The sequence below is a fragment of the Coloeus monedula genome (assembly GCF_965178545.1).
Source record: "Coloeus monedula genome assembly, chromosome: 5".
NCBI lineage: Eukaryota > Metazoa > Chordata > Aves > Passeriformes > Corvidae > Coloeus > Coloeus monedula.
The window spans coordinates 64,306,694-64,324,361 of record NC_138785.1 but is presented as its reverse complement, the minus strand read 5'-3'; the positions used below and the strand labels follow the sequence as shown (position 1 = coordinate 64,324,361).

The 17,668-nt window shown below is 38.7% G+C and overlaps 1 protein-coding gene across 1 annotated transcript in view; it reads right to left on the bottom strand.

Annotated features, from left to right (window-relative positions):
• Positions 1 to 9,043: 9,043 nt before the first annotated feature.
• Positions 9,044 to 17,668, bottom strand: part of SORCS2 (sortilin related VPS10 domain containing receptor 2) — a gene marked incomplete at both ends in the record, with an annotated part of 532,676 nt that continues 524,051 nt past the window's right edge. The window contains 3 exons of the mRNA XM_082281426.1: positions 9,044 to 9,067; positions 9,406 to 9,485; positions 11,629 to 11,786. Coding sequence (XP_082137552.1) covers positions 9,044 to 9,067; positions 9,406 to 9,485; positions 11,629 to 11,786 — 262 coding nt within the window. The remainder of the gene's footprint in view (positions 9,068 to 9,405; positions 9,486 to 11,628; positions 11,787 to 17,668) is intronic.

Below are 17,668 nucleotides of genomic sequence, written 5' to 3'. Positions count from 1 at the left end.
GAGGAAGGGCAATACCTGATGCCTCCTAAACCCACAGTTGCAATGCACTAGGGTGGTATTCTTTAAAAGCACCTTCTGCAAAGAAACCTATCAAAGTTTAACAGAAAGGTAAATCACAGGAGCTGTACTTATTTGTAAAAATAAGTGGCAAGTAAAACATAAAAAGCGGAAGTTTCCCAAAGTACTCTGACAGATGATTAAGTTCCCCACCCTCTTCCAATCCACTATTCCTCTGCAAACTTCTTGTATTTATTTTTTCTCAACCACACAGAAGAGGATGAAAATTAGTTAATCACCTTTTGACATCAGCCCAGTTTATTGGCATTATGACAATCAGAGAAAAGCAACTTAGACAAGACTGGGATCAAGAGAGGAGAATTCAGGTATACTTCTCCATTTGATTGTTTTCCTTCCAGGGCCTTCTGCACTGCAGCAAGTGCAAACCATGACTTTACACCCATGAGGAAATCAATCACAGCCTGTCAGTGACAAATGAAAAAAAGGATCTGTACTCAAAGGCCTGGTGTGTATATGAAATGGAGGAACTCTGTTCCTAAAATTAAAATTTCTAGTCACATGTTCAGTAAACTTCAGCCACTGGTGTTTACCCTCAGGAATGCTACACCAACTCCATTCATCTTCTTTAAACATTATAAAATTACAGTTCATAGAGGCATTCCAGCAAATTACATTTAAACAGTATAAATGCAAGATGCAGAATATAAAATAATTCTTCTCCCTTGTCTCCTAGCTCAGTGCTGTGCTAGGGAGGAACACCATTAGCAAATGACCCACAATCACCTGGAGCACACATACAGGCATCTTGGCTCCAAAAGCAATATCTTTTCCATGCACCTCAGGTGTAATGCTGCTGTGAGCCAGATCTGTCTTAAATTATGGGTAGAGATGGTGATAATTTTGCATGTTCCTCATGCTGCATCAATTTAGACTCATGGTTTAAAGTCTCTGCATGCAACCAACAAAACTTAAAATAGTTGCCATTACAAATTAAAGTAAGCTTCAAGGCTTAAGCAAAACAAAATCAACAATGTGTGGTAAAATCACACACACTGGTAACACTGACTTTCTCCCTGCTTTTCCTTGTCCTGTTTAGTCTTGTGGTTCCCCTCCCTCCCACATCTCTCTCACGTACACTCCCTAACACAGGCATCCCTTCAAAGATACTGCTGAGCTTTTCAGTGATCTTATTCCCACTAAATTCTCCAAGCTCCTCCAGCATGACAATTGTGCCAAATCTAGCTGGTGACTTTGCTTAAGTTTGTGTTTTATGGGACTTGAATCCAAGCCATTTTCCCTGGCCTCTAGAAAAGGTTTCGCACAGACCCATTCCGTAAACCTGTCAACTCCAATTGCTCCCAACCCTCTATTAACAAAGGATTCTCTTTACTTCACCTATTCTTCAGCTTTGGTTTGTAACAATTTCTCTAAAAGGCTGTGTCTGAGGTTGGGTCTCAGCATTTCCCATACTGAAATACAAATGCAGCCCAATCGTCTGGCGAAGTGTCTCTACCCAACTTTGCTGTAATTCTGTACCTGCCAGACTGCAAGGCTGGCAAAGCAAGCCAGCCATTGCTGTGCTCCAGGAAACTCATGGGAGCACCTTGTCCCAGACTGTAACCCAAAATGACGCAGAGGAAGATATTTGGGAGATAACAGATAGAGCTCTGCCAATTAAATATATAATTTCACTACAGACCAATGGCAAAATCAATATATACACTGGTGAGAGAGGAAATGCTGGTTTTTATTCTTTCAGGGAGTATAATACTCATCCACATCTCAAACTAGAAGCATGTGTTCTCTGGGATGAACATCTGAGAGAAGTTCTTGAAAGGCAAAAGATAAGAGTTTCAGGAAGATTTAGAGAAAATGAGAACCAAAATTAAAGCTGAAAGGATTAAAAGATACTAAAGTGGGAAAGAAACAGGAAGTATGGACTGCAGTGACACAAAGCACAGGGAACATCATTGACCCAGATAATACAGCAGAGCTTAGTGGAGAGGCAGGAATGGGGAAGAGATTGCGATTCTTCTTGCTATTGGTCAGGACATGGTAGGGTGCATATCCAAATAAAAACACAGACAGGAACATAAAACAAAAAGCAAGGGAGAAAAAGTGGACTGTAGAGAACATATATATGGAGAAGCCAGGCAAGGCAGAGCCACAAACAGCAGCAACAGTGAAAGAGAACAAAAGAGGGAAGAAGGAGATACAGAAGAGACTGGAAATTTGGGCACTCTTTTTCTGTAAAGTTTCACCAACTATTTGGAAGTGTTAAAAAATGCAGGTGACTTCCTGAACAATTACTTTGCCACTTCAGCATCTCAAAAGATTATCCCCAAAGAGAGGAGTGTATTCACAAGTAAATGGAGCCAATGAATTTGGCAATTCCCTGGGCATGTGGTTTGTGAAGATATTCTGTCATTTTAACCATTTAAAGGTCCTGATGTGAATCTGAGACATAGAGGTGGTGTATTAAAATATTCTCCTTTGGACTAGTTTTACCATTTGCAAAATGTCTATGTGCATATTACTGATGTTTGGGGTTCTGCTTCTTCTGCACAGTCGTTTCTATTCAGAATCCATAACAAGAATATCTCAAAAGCCACATGGATATAAGCCTGCTGTTTTCCTATATGAGCTGTCCTTATTAAAAAGTATCTCTTTCACCATTTCAGAAAGATTTCTGTTTTAAACTGTTTTAATCAATAAGCAGTGTGAATTAATACTTCTTTTAAAAAGTGAATAAGCCAATTCTTTTGCTTTGATCTGCAAGAGCAGACACTGTCAGTAAGAACTAAATATAAGTATCAAAATATGGCAAAAATTAGTAACATAGAAATATAAGACATGCTAAGGAAGTTATTTGGAATGCCTGGCCTTCCTGGTGATTAATATACTCATCATACCATTAAAAATACATGCAAAAAAGGCATATTATTTAAGCAGTGCCAGGTACTGCTGCTTGTATTATTGCTGCTCAACAGGGCTTTATGTCCACTGTATTGCAAGTAATCAGTGTAAAGATGCAAATTCTACAGAAACACAGAAATCAAGGCTGATCAATACAGGTGAATTTGGTGTGAAATGCAAGTGTTGCAAGGAAATAATATCAAGCAAAATTACTTGTGTAAGGGAAAGAATGCACTTCCTTTCAGGGCTAGTAAATGTCGCTTCTGAAAGAAAATCAATCTGGAAGGAGAGAAAGGCAAAGAGTTTGCAATTCAGAATATGTATTTCTAGAGATACTATTAAAAAGTATTTAATGCAAACCATAACAGCTCTCTGATAAGGATTTTTTCACACAGCTCTGTCGTTGCATTTCAGAGTACATATTTCTAAGCCTTCCGGTATTTCTTATGTTAGATACTCTCTTACAGAAGATCATTTCAGCTACCAGCATGTAAATTAGCTGGAAACAGTAATGCTGACAAGCTTCACATAAGGAAAAGAAAGGGACAAAAGAATGGAAGTCATACATGGCTCCACAATTCATAGCTTAAGTAATTTGCTACTCCATTTAACAGGAGGAAAAAAGCTGGGACTGAAGACTTACAGAAATGAGACCTCATATATTAAAAATCATGAAACTAACTTGCTGTACATATCAATTTCAATGGAAAAATATTCCAAGAGGCTGCATTCTTTAGCCTCCAGAGCAGCCTGAAGTACCATTACAGGTTCTTCTTTCCACAATGATGGATCCTCTCTGCTTATGCAACACACTTGAAAAGCAAGAACAAAAAAACCTTTGTCTGCATGACATTCCCATCCAGATTTGGAAAATGGGCAGCTCTGGGCCATCTCAACATGGAGCAACCCTTCTGCAGCCCATCCAGTCCGAGGGTGCACAGAAAACTGGAGCCAATGCAGCTGAGGTGATCGGTTGGGTAGAAGGGCCAGCTTGGGATAGAAGATTAAAACATTGAGAGGGCACAGCTTGACATTTCCCAGAGACTGCAGGGTTAGGCTATTAATTGCAAAAGCTAACTGGGGGTCTGAGTTATTTGTCACTTTGATGATTATAGTCTAAAAATAAGTCAAAAACATCACAGGAATAAAAATACATTTAAATATCACAGAGGGCAAATGCTAAGAGACTGAAAGGAAATATGGAACATGAAAATTCAAACTTAACATTAAGAAAATGATCTGAGCAGACCTTACTTATAGTCAATTAAATCCCATTCTAACAAAAGTTTTAGATTTTCTCAGACTAGTACTGGCTATGTGCCAGTCTCCAAGAAAGTTGTAGAAGCAATATGCAACTGGGACTAAAACAGAGAAAATGAGCCAGGGAGCAGCTTTTTGGATGGACTTAAAAGACAGAACAGAATTTTGCATCTCAAAAATCAAGATTTATAAAGGTAAATGCTTATAAATTTCTTCCTGGTGGAAAGCCAATATTTTGAGAGAAATGGGCACTTACTTTCATCTAAAATGCTGAAATAAAAATGAAGATGGAAACAATACAGTGGTATCAATCAATATACAATAAAACAACTATAATAACTCCAGCTGGCAGGGGCTGTGAAACGAAATAAAATTTTTAGTCTCTCTTTTCCCCTGAAGTCTCATTAATGAAAAATTACAAAACTTTTTAATAGGAAACATAGGAAAAATCTATGACTGAAATTGTCATTGATTCTATCTACTTAGAAACATTGACTTGAAATAACACTAGAAATTCAAAACTTATCAGAACCTCTGGTTCATCATCAAAAAGCTACTGCAACCAAATGCATGTATTTAATTTATTATAAAGATTTTCTTTTTCCCACACATTTCTTTGAGCATGTCTTTGTGTAAGGAGGATGGAAACTACTGCAGTTTCATTCTATTGACCTCTATTGAAGATACAGCAGACAGCAGTAGAGTCTCCCCACTAAAGGAATGTCTCATTGGTCTGAAAACACAGATAATCATGTCAGCTGAAACTTGCTTTGCACTAGGAACTACTGATGGCAAAGCACTGATTTGTCTTTTTCTATAGGACAGTTAGTTAACAAATCATCTACTTTATATGAATAAACAGCTAACTCCTCATTACACTGGTCATTGAAAGAAGAAAACTCATCAAGAAGGATATAATTCAATGAGAATATCTTAAAAGAGTTCCAAGAAATTGGACGTGAATTATAGATAACAACATCTCGCCTCAGGCTGGTACCTTCTTTTTCTTCACAGCCATTTCCACCACCCTCTTCTACAGAGTATAAAAATATGCACTGGTTTATATTGCTTACATTATTGAAAAATTAATTAACACTCTGTGCATTTTCCCTAAATGTCCTCTGAGCATTTCTGAGTACTTTATATGGACAGGCTGATCCAAAGCCATATAAAACATTCAATGTTGAAAGAGAAAGCAAAGACAACAGCTGTAAATCTTGATGGGTCTGTTAGAATGCTTCAGATCATACTGCTTGGAGCACTCTGAAAAGTACAGGGTGTTTTTGAAATTGCAAATACACCAGATTTTAAGAAGGCCAAAAGAGGCCAATGAGGCCAATACACTGCCAATTTTTTTGGTTTCAGTATAGTTCAATATCAGTGCTGATAAATACCACTGTACCCATTTTTATAAGGTTTTTTATCAAATAACAATGCAGAGGAGTTGACAATACTAGTGTGTAACAGCAAAATCGCAGCCAATGTTGCAGTGCTACCACATAACAGTATGTTCCAATAGCAGTGTTTAAATAAAATGACCTTCTTTTTTCTTTTTTTACCAGTGATGCACCTTTTTTGGATTATGCATTTTTTACATTTATACATAATTGCAGCTGGTTTCAGTAGAGTACTTTTAAGAACAGTGATAATTACAATTAAAACAAAGAAAGATAAACCATTAATAATTTATGCTCACAAAATTCTTTCACTCTGATGATCCTGAACAAACAGTAATTAACTTAGCCTCACAATAACTGTGTGAGGTAGGTTATTACTATCAGCCCTATCTTATAGGTGGGGAAACTGAGACAACTAACTTGCTCAAAGTCTGGGTACAGAATCCAGGTATCTGACAGTCATCTTCTGCTTCTTGGCCACCACATCACCCTTCCCCATGAAAAAAAATAACTAAAATATGTACAAATACTGCATGTGTGTGTGCACACGTGTGTGACTAGCACTTGTGCATAGAAGCAACTCTGTATTTCTGAATACTGATGTATCAGGATTTTAGATACATATAAAGGATAAAAAGTTAAGATATCATGGATGTAGTTCAAGAGATTTGAGAACTAGCACTAGTGAGTCTTTTCATTTACAGATAAACCAAGACACCATGAATGAAAAAATGGTAATAGTACTTTCTCAGTTTTAAAATAATTCATTTTAAAGTTATTCTTGTGAGGAAATCAAAGGCTTCCTTTATTATCTGCTGGGTATTATTAATACAGTTATGGCAATACCAACATGTCTTTAGAAAACCGTGTTTTTAAGATATGACAAACCAACCTCACATGAGTGCTGCATGAATCAAATTAGTAAGCATCAGAAAAAATTGTTACAGGCACTAAATTGTGCTAAGTGTTAATTAGAGTACCAAGCAGTTAAATATTCTAGCGTGTTCCAAAAGACTCCTGTGATCAGAGACACAAATCACCCTGAATTAAATGTAAAAAAGTAGCTGTTAAAGCATAAGTTAGATGTGTGACCCAGTTCCAACAGAGCCCTTTGCCAATCAGACTAACCATGCGAGAACAACTCCAAGCTGGAGCTTCCATCCCGTTCCTTGTCCATGAAGCTGGTTTGCCACTCACCTGCCCTATACAAACAACTTATTTCAGATTTATTTCACAGGAACAAGTAAGATGTTTGCAATGCTATTTTATTCTCTGCTCCAGCTTATTTCCACTAGAAAAAGCAAGAGGAGCTGGTGAGGAGGGAAAGCCACTGGTGCAATGATCCCAAGAGTTTCCAATTCACAGCACATTTTGTATATGCACTTCTCTTCAAGAAACCCAGACTCAGATAGATACATTTAAGACCTTGGATTTCCACAGTCTGGCATACAACAGTCAGCTAGGGCATTGCTTCTCTGTTAATAAGTTTACATGGCACTATACAACTAAATAGGCAGAAATTTTAGAATTTTTGTAATTATTTTCCTGAGCAGTTTCAGAATCTTCACTCTAACTTTTCCACCTAATTCCTTACAGTAAGTTTATAATCTAGGTTTTCTTGTGCTTTACATACATCCTATGGGGTTTGTGAGAGCCTACAGTACTACACTGAATTACTATATTTCAAACTGCTGCATTTGATGATAATATATTCAGAGCTACATGAAAGAATGATTCCAATGCACACACCGATTTTAAGACAGTTCTTTTCTATTTGACTAGCATCCATTATTTTCTGTTTGCATATTCCGGACGATGCGCTATCTGTATCCTTCTTAAACAAGGTGTGTGTGAGCTTGTCACTACCATCAGTATGACATTCAGTGAGTACAAGTTATTTATTCTCTATCAAAGGCAAAAAGTGAAGAGATTATATAGGTTTCTGAGAGAAGCATCCTAATCCCAGGCAGCTGTGACACACAGGATGCCAGACATTTGAACTCACCACACCACACTTGTTTTTCTACATGGCTAAAATAAACCAAAGAGAAAAGACAAGAGGAGTGTGGATTCACTGCGTTGCCATTCCCTGGGGATACAGAGGTCAAGACTAGGAAACTCTGACCCAACTCACAAAACTGGGATTAGGAAACAAGGGCGCAACTCATAAGCCATTCTGCAGGCAGCTCCTCCAGAAGCCATTCCCCTGCCCTCCCTGCAGAAAAAGGGGGCAGTGGACTGAGACACCCTGTGGAGATGGGAAGGAAACAGGAAGCTCTAAATCCCTTCCTATCATCCCCAAGACCCTTTGGATTGTCAAACCAACCCAAGTGGAAAAGGTCAGGCTAGGGTTTGCCCACTCCTACCAGCAAGGGAAAAGAGCCAGAGGAAATTCCAAACAGGGATGCCATGGGAAGGAGATGGTGGTGCTACCCAGCCCTTCCCAGAGGAGAGCTCTGACCCACCCCGCACAGCTGCCCTTAGAGGAAGTTTTTAAAAAATAACAATAAAAAGAAAGCTACATAAAAGAGGTATTTACACTCTCTGGAAATTTAAGAAGAGACAGGCCACCTGCCTAGGGTTTAACAGGACAACTCATCTGGCAGCTGCCATCACCCTAGGGGGGCTCACTCAGGAGAAAAGAGCAACTAAAATGACTGTCCACAAGTGAAGGCACCTGGTCTGGAAATAGCATCAAGCTGGTGTTTTTCTTTCACATGTGATGGGACTGGGGGGAGATACTGGTGCTGATAGCTTGTCAGGACTTGCTACACTTACAAGAGCATTATTGTATATTATGAGATATACTAATTAACATTTTACTTCCTTTAATCCTCAGAAGGACCTAAGCCTAAATTTGTTAGATTGTCTCACGTATGCTTAAGTTAAGAGCTTGTCTCAACTAGGAGTGCATTTTTCTCTCCCTCAGTCCTTTCCCAAACAGAAACACTTGGCCGCCTAAAAAACTTGTCATTGTGATCAAACCATCTGTTCTGGTCTAGTCACTAGTGTAAAAATCACCTTTTTTGGGCTGAAGACTCCCAGCCTTCCGCTGAATACCTCAACTAAAAATATAATTAAAAAGTTACAGTCAATCATTCTAAAAATAAACATAAAGAAACAGAGCATATACAGAAAAGAAATAAGGTGGCATTGAAGGTGCCTAGGGCTACAAATTTGCTACCATAGTTTGAGTTTCAATTGTAATGAGTTCCCAGGCCACAGAGTGAACACAAGACATATTGTCCTTCACCCTTGGTAACTGATGATGGACGCTTTTTTCCACAGGACCAATAAGAAACCTCCTCTCCATCAGCATTTACAGCCATATCTGCAATTTTGGGACATCTCCAGGGAAAAATAAAACGGTACAGAGAAGAGTCTTTTGGGTTTTGTGTTCAGCTGCAAATATCAGCTAACCAGGTAACTGTGCATCTCTCTGGAGTTGATGCTCAAAACCACGCCTGAGTGATTGCCTAGGAAAACATAGAAACAAAAGGCCAACATTAGTGTATTTCAGGTACTCCACAATAAATCCCCCTTTTATTGCAGGGACAAGTCAATTGCATAAGAGAGTGGCTTTATCAAACAACAGGTCAGGTGAAGGTTGGTGCAACAGCTCCATGTACCTACAGCACACTTTTGCACAAAGCTTTTGCTCATGGTGGTGGATTTGTGGTGAATTCCTAGGGTTTCTATCCCAGTGACAGCATAAGTTGGTTCTCTTTGTGGCTTATAAAGGTGTAGTTGTCTTGAGGGGTGCAGGTGAGGGAGGAGAATGGAACCTGAGGCGTCCATTCGACATGCCACTGACCTGGGACTGGACACTGACCGGCATCAGCAATAAGGGAACTCTGTAGCTGTTCAAGTTGCCACTTCTCCCAGAAGGAGTCACTGCAAGGTAATGGTGTTGAGGAGTCCCAAGGTGGGGGTTGCGATAAAGTAGGCAACATAAAATATATAGAAAACAAAAAAAGTGGATGGGTGAGTCTGGAAATACTGTACTGTGGAAATTCAAAAGTTATGAGAAGAGAGAACAAACAGAAACCCAGGCCTGTAACTCCCTGCTGTGCATGGAGCGGAGGCGGCTACTGACATCTCCCAAGAGGGAGGGAGAAAGCTCACCAGAACTAGAAGGGAACTCCATAGCATAGGAACCTTCTGCAAATAATGTCGTAAACCAGAATTTAATATAAAGCAGGGATTATAACATGTTTTATAGTCTAAGCCAGATAAAATAGAGTATCATTAACAGGAATATTTTCTTGGCAGTACTGAGCAATACCGGAGCTAGTGGAAAGTATTGCAAATAACAAAACAGTAGAGTGAGCAGGAGTGTAGTTTTATGTATTAAATAACATCTTCTGTCTAAAAGCTGTACTGCAGCTGACAAATATGGATGATTATGATCCACAAATTCGAGCTTTTTACGCTCTCCTGGAAAGTCTGCTGCTGCAGACAAGCTGGCAGAAGCACAAATAACCTTGAGATCACATATGCTGTCTTGTGTCATCAAAACATCATGATCTTGTACTCTTTAACCCTAAAATAATTCTCTGCTCATATGGAAGATTTTTTTTTCTCTGACTAAAGAGTGTAGGGCAAGCAGAGATTAATTCTAAATATGTTACAAATCAGGGCAGTATTTTTTTATTAGAGCATCCCAAGCTGCCTTCTTTTAAACAAACCATAAGGGATTTTCTACCATTAAAAGAAGTTATGCTTTTGTACCTTACTAGAGGTGTTTGAATGCTCCACTTTAATAGGCATGTCTGCAAGGACTTTGTTAGCATTCAGCTTCTCCTCTAAAGACCCTGGAGATGAGCTGGCCAAACAATTTTAACACAGATTTTGTTTTTCCAGGTTTGTTTTTGGAACTAACTCCGGTAAAGTCAGGAGGGCAGTAACAGTTGTCTTGCAAAATCAGAATGAAAACACAGTGATACTCATACACAAAGTTGTCAAAGAAGAGATAGAAATACACAAAGCAAAGCAAGAGGCTGGATTCTTCCCTTGTGTTCAAAGCTAACACCTCCAAGAACCTAGAAGCAGCGCACAGTTCAGCAAATGGAAATAAAGACATTGACAACAAACAAAAGGGTGAAAGAAGCCCAAGAAAAAGAAATTTCTCCTCTGACCAGGTTCTGTCTTCCCCAGGGTACCTTGAGTGCACCTAAAACACATCTTCTTCCTTGGGGTTCATGAAGACATTACAGATGCCTTTCACACCATCAATCTACTGCTACAAATCCCAAAGGCTTTGGATCATCTGATTTATTTTCACAAAACGTGTCAAAATGGAACTGGGTGTTTTTTACATTGTCCTACACTTTTCAGACTGTGACCTGAAAGCAGCCTGAAGACAATGTATTATAGATCAGCACTCCATGTTGCATTAAAACTAACCACAGGGTGCTAGGATATACATTTCCACCTGACACTGAAATAATTTGCACTGAGAGATACTCACAGAAATTTCCCTCATGGGTTCTTTATAGCTACCTTATGAATACTAGAAAATCAACATCTAAATTAAGGAAGACTTATGATACTTTTTATACATGAATAAATTTAATGTTTCTGATCACAAAAACTTTAAACGCCTTCGGAATATGAAGGCAAGTAAAGCAATGGATCTCTATACAATCCATCTGAAATCACAGAAGCATTGACTCCACAAATCCTTCCGGCCTAAACTCAATTTTCCACTAATTGAGGGGATTATTGAGTGAATTCGACTGTTGCAGATTATATCCCATTCTACCAAATATAATTTATCTCTAAAATTGTCCAAGTCAGTCTCCTGACATTAAACTACCATCTCTGTACTCATGCTCTATATAGCACATCATCCATACATTAGGCTGTATCTCAAGCAAGCCAAAAGAAGGTGATTGAGGTAACCCCTTGTTAGTGGTGTTACCATTTGTAACATCTTTTTGAGACTGAACAGAAAATGAAAAAGAACTAAAATGAAAACAAACATCAATTAAAAATCAACTTCTTATGAAAATTGATAAACTAAAAGCAAAGTTACCTCTTGCGTTACCTAGTGTTTGAGAGTCCAGATCATCATCAATAAACTCCTCACCCTGGATGATGTTCTGGGTGTCCTCACTGTGATTAACAGGGCTTGTCATCTCCTGCTCTTTTTCATTGTGCATCTGGGCGTAGACATTTCTGCCTGGCAGTTTCCTAAATGGGACAAGAAGAAAAAATTTTGGGATGGAATTCTTTTGTGTCACACACACACTGGCATCAGAGCAGAGCTCCAGCAGAGCAAAGTCATTCCAGAATAAAAAATCATCACCAATGCCATTCTTCCTTAATTTTGTGATCACAACCTAAATTTACCAACTCTTTGTTCTCAGTTTTATGTAACTGCCTTATCATGATGTTCATACTACGATAATATTTAAGCATCAGTTTCTAGGATTGACAGACAATGGACAATGTTGAAAAAAATTACTAAAGCCACAGAAAAACTATTTTAAGAATTAGAGCAATAAAAGGGCCCAGTGGGTGCTCATTCTTGGTCCCAGGTGTTTTCACATACATTAAGTTTGGTTGCAATCATCATCACATCTCCCTGAGGAGACGGGCTGACATTGAAGTGTGATGGCATCAGATGGCACTCACAGTCAATCAGAGTCAAGGAGAAAAAGTCAGAAGTCCAGGAGACAGAGAATGGAAAGGAGCAGAGCCAAGAGGCCAGGACCAAGAGGCAAGGAGTAAGAAGGTAAACAGGCATTCATAAGGGCACAAGACAGGGGAGGTTGGTTAAGTTAAGCAGGCAGCACTGAAGGAGACAGTATAAAGTCTGAACTGGAACAGATGAATTAGAAAACCTCTCTACAAGAGACAATAATTCACTCACTCTGACTGGAATCTAGAGAAACAAAAAAACACCTTATTAAATGCCTCTAATAAACAATTAGCACCATGGCTGAGACTGGGAGGCTTAACACTTAATATTGATACAGGGTTCTTAACTAGATTAATTTAAATTAGACCTTGTAAACTCAAAAGGGAAAAATCAGGGACTGCTAGCTTTGCAGCAGATTTTATGGTTTAAACATTTCTCAAGAGCCATACCCTTTGCACTGTAGCTGTGTTCACCTGCAGTCTGCCTAGGCACATAAGGACATCCTTTCCCAAGCACCAAGCAGACACTTCAGATTAGGGAGCTGCAGGCTCTAGGCTCCATTTCCTACAGTGCCAGAAGCTGCTTGACAGCTTGATCAGCATGACAGCAGATCATGACTGTCAAAGGCTGTGCTTAAACCCAGATTATTGCAATGGGCAGACAACAAGAAGAAAAGAGAATACAGGGTTGAACAGCTGTGGTTTCTGCTGAGCCCCTTTAGATAGTGAGAAGATAGAAAAAGTGACACTAATTATTAGGCATCTCTCTAAAAGCAACGATCTCCTGCTCCACATTACAGCAGCAGTTTGAAAGCTGGATAAATACACAGATTACTCTGTTTTCTCAAGGCTTTTGAAGATGATCTGTTTTAAATGTCATTTCACAAGAAGCTATCTTTAGCAAGGGGCACCATTTTGGTTTGAGATAAAAAGTTACTGTAGCAAACTATTCTGAAAAGCAAATTCATTGCATCAAAGTAATAAGGATAAATGGAAATTACTAAGAAATTAAAGATGACTGAAGATAATCTCCCTTTAATCTGAACTATCCAAAAGATAAATTGAGTCCTATATATCTACACAAAAACACATATCTGTATAGGCATATGTACACACACACACACTAAATTATATCTCTAAAAGTTAGGTATTTCATCCCATTATTTATAAGCAGTACAAAACCAAATGGAAAGGACAAGGATGGAAAGAAAATCTGATGACACAATGCTGTCTGAGCGCTCTTCCAACAAAAACATACACATAAAGCCAAGCCCTGCATCACTCTCCTTTCATTACATGGATAAAAAAAAGCCATTTTGAAAGAAAGGACATTCCTCATTACCAAAAGAAATACATTAGGTAATTAATTTTGTTTTTTTTTTTTTTTCTCTAGGGCCCATAACTGCTTCTAATGTGTCTGGTAATGAAACTGGTCATGTGGAAAGCAGTATTCTCTCAATCAGACCTGCATGAAACCTGTCAAACTGCTCACTTTCAGCCCACCATCAAATGCCTAAGGGAGACAAAACCCAGAAGAATGTCTCTGTAACACATCTACAGAATTAGCACATATGTTTCTACAAAAATTATAATAATCTTCTCAGAAGGTTCCCTTATTTCTCACGGGCTGTAGTAGTATCAATGGCATTATCAAAACAATTTTGACATAATAAAAATGTTAAACATCTCAAACCCATATGGCACATCAGACCTCTGCAGTCAAGCAAAAGGAGAAGAGCTGCTGGTGTGACTGCTGCTGGGACCTGTATGAAACCAGGTCAACAAAGTGTGTCCTTTGGTGTTAATCCTGAGGCTTCAACTCATGGCCCCTGCACAACTTACTAGTTAGAGATAACCATGAGCACAACACATACTAGTAAACATATTCAGGAAGAATGAGGAAACCTCTCAAGTTCACAAATAACCGTTAAATATATCGTGGCTAGGAGCATTTCCTTGTGGTTTAAGAATAAAATGAGCTGTTATTTCTCACTTGGCTTATTGGCCCCAATCCTACTAAGTACAGATCCTTTGGGGAAGGTATAAAGCAGAGGTACTCCGTACTTCCATGCTTTCCTTTGCTCCTCACACTTACATGGGAAAGACTGTAACATTGTGGACTGGAGGAAGGAGAATATCACAAGTCTTGAGGAGGCATGTACTGTAGGCATTAGACCTTTTACACACTACAGAGATCTCTCTGTGTTTCATATTGGTTCAGTTTTACAAGGAACTCACTCAACCACCCTGAAGAAAAGGATAGTCCAAGCCTTTTCAAGAGGCATTTTTAACACATGTGCCAGATGTTCTGTTTACAAGACTCAACCACACTGTGGGATGACATAGGATGTGGATACTGGATCCTCACTAAAGATGGGTCTGATTCTGACAATTTTCCAGTGCTTCTCACTGCTGTAAAATGCAGAAAGGAGGCTGCTGCACCAACTTATACAGAGAAAAACTCTAGTGTACCCCGATGTGCTTTGCTCTTCTTCAGGAAAGAGTTAATGTTGGGTCCAATGCAACTGTTTGAAGCAGGCAGAGCTGAAATGCTTGGGTCTGCATAAAAGACTACTGTGAAAACATGACAAGACACAAAATTTGACCCAAGAGATTTGTATCAGCAACATGAAAATTGAAAGCACATTTAGAAAACAGACAAGAAGATTATGCAATAGTTTCTTTGGGGGGTTTACTCTTCATCTGCAAAATGCACGTGCTTCACATCCATCACTGGAGACAATTACCTCTGCTGAGCAGCACTCCATGGTTTATATTTTTAGTTTCTTTTGTTTTCCCTGTAGCATTTTATTTCAATCACGAAAAAGAAGAAATATTATGCCTGCTTTGAGGACCATAAAAATAGGAGCTAGAGAAGTAATTCTGCACAGCACTACTAAAGAACATCACAGCACATGGTTTTCACCAAGATCTACAGGCCCCACACCTTTTAGAAGATATTCCAGAAAGTACTTCTTTTTCCCTTCCTATATTCACAAATTCTAATCAGTTCATACCCCAAACTGTTTGCACTTAAAAATGTTCAGCAGGAAGGAACAGCAGGAGGGGGATGAGATATTGATTCCTACTCATTTAATCTCTAGTTTATTTGGCTTTCAATTCCTTCTTTATGGAAAAAAGTATTCATTCTCCTTTATGCAACTTCATTCATTTTCCAGAGGCTTGATTAAAATTCTGTTCAGTATAAAAAAAAAAAGAACATATTTACATGGCAAAGAATATGGAATAATGTAGCATTGTCTTGGAACTTAAATAAAAATAACAACAATAATAATCCATTAAATAGAATACTTTATTGTGGTGTTGACTTTATTGTATTTGGATTAATGTTCAGATGACTGACTTTGTGCTTTAAGGCACTCCTGATATACTTGCTTCTTTCATTTCAGAAATCTTTTCTGCATGCTATTATTTTGATTTCTGAGGGAGTTTTTATAAAATATTATGGAACAATAAATTAGTGGTTGTTTTTTTATCACTAAAAGGCATGGATTGGGACTAAGCTTGCTCTCATGGAACATAAAAGCAGTATAAGCAAGGTGGGGAAAAGAGATAGCTTTTCTCCAGAGACAGAAAATGAGATAGTAAGTCAATGAGGCAGAAAGATAACACAGTTCCTCTCCAGATTGTGGAAATGACCCAGGAGGGGGTTCATTTACCAAAATTGGTACTTGATAGTAGCAGGCAGAAAAGGAGTACATACAAAATTGTATAAATCTGGATGAAGAGGATTCACACTGATTTGTGAAAACAATGTATGCAGCTTTCAGTACATCAGTAGTAGTTTTCATACAAATTAAAAGATGAAGATTTTCATACTCTTTCAGAGAATAGAATTTGCTGCAATTAACCAGGTAAAATACATAAGTACAAAAGACAACTATTTGCTCTGGTTTGGCTACTCTAATATCCTGCTGTTATGCAGAAATGAAAAATAAGAAAAGGATGATTTCAGATCTTCCTCTAGTAACATGATGATTACATAGCAGCTTTGATGTGGCTAAAATATAATTTTCCTTTCCTCCACTTTGCCTGGTGCAGACAGTGCTATTTCCCTTCTCTATACTGTTGCCCAGGACCCCACACCATAAAGCTGTTTTTGAGAGGATGAAGAAATCTTTTCTGGATGGAAGCTTGAAAACCACAAAAAAATACAAACACTGTTTCAAAGGGAACGGAAGGAGTGTGTTTGTACTGAACCAAAGTAAAGATGGTATGGTATAGAAAAAATACACGCAGATCCCAGACTCGCATTAAGAAATAGCCCTGGATTTTTCAAAAATATTTTCCAGCTGCTTCATATTGTTGTGGGCAAAAGAAGCAGCTGCAGTCCATTTTACCTGGATGCTTAAACAACTGGAACATACTAGTGAGTATTGCAACATGTTGTTTGCACGAGGCATCCACTTGGTGATTTCCATACTCAGGAAGTGAGAGCAGAGCAGAGCAAAGGCGCTTTACTCGTGGCTTGCCCACCACCCTGTCTGCTGACAGCACTGCCCCATCCTGCACAGCCATGACTGGTTCACCAGCGAGGAATGAGCCCTTGCTCCTTGCTGCCATGCTCAAAATTCCTCCCCTAAACTATCTAAACCAATAGCTCAGATAAATCAAACAGCTCATTTGTCAGACACCATTACAATTAGTTTTTAAAAATCAATCACATTTATCATTTAAAATTTACTTGCCATTTACAGAGTAAAAGTAGCCCTCGTCTGAAGTCTTTATCTACTCTGATAACAAAGGATCAAACCCCTGTGTTTCTCAAAACATTTTGGCTTTTTTTATTTTTTTCCTTTATCTAAAGCAACAAACCAGGCTCGGGATTGCCAGGAGTCACTTCATGAGCTCTGGGGACTCCAGCACCTGTTTTGCACAAAGCAGCCGTCAGATAAAGGGGGGGTAGGGGGGTGGGTGAGGTCCATGAATGGAGACATGAAATGATAAATGCTTGCAATTTTACAGCATGTGAAAACAGAGGGAAACAGTCTTCCTAGTCAATGCTTAAGTATTTGGGATTAGGGCATATCAGAACAGATGTGACCTACAGTCACCAAATCATTACCTAGACAGCCATGACAGCTCTGGTTATCCAGCAGATTATAAAATTTTAGACTTGATTAGAGCAGTGGGAAATTATAAAATTTACATCTTTTCTATTTAATGGGCATCCCTTGAGGAGCGACGAGAAGGCATTGGTTTGTACTACGCATGTAACTAATCAGCCAAAATCCCACTACCTCTATATGAATCTGCCTCTGCTTTTCCCCTACCCCCCTACCTAATTAGACGAAATACTCTTTCCTTTTTCTGCATATGAAGCATCAGACTTATGCAGGATTGTTATTTTTAGATCACTGCTCTCACCCAAACTAATTTTGTTAGATTTACTTCTTGTCAGGGACACCAAT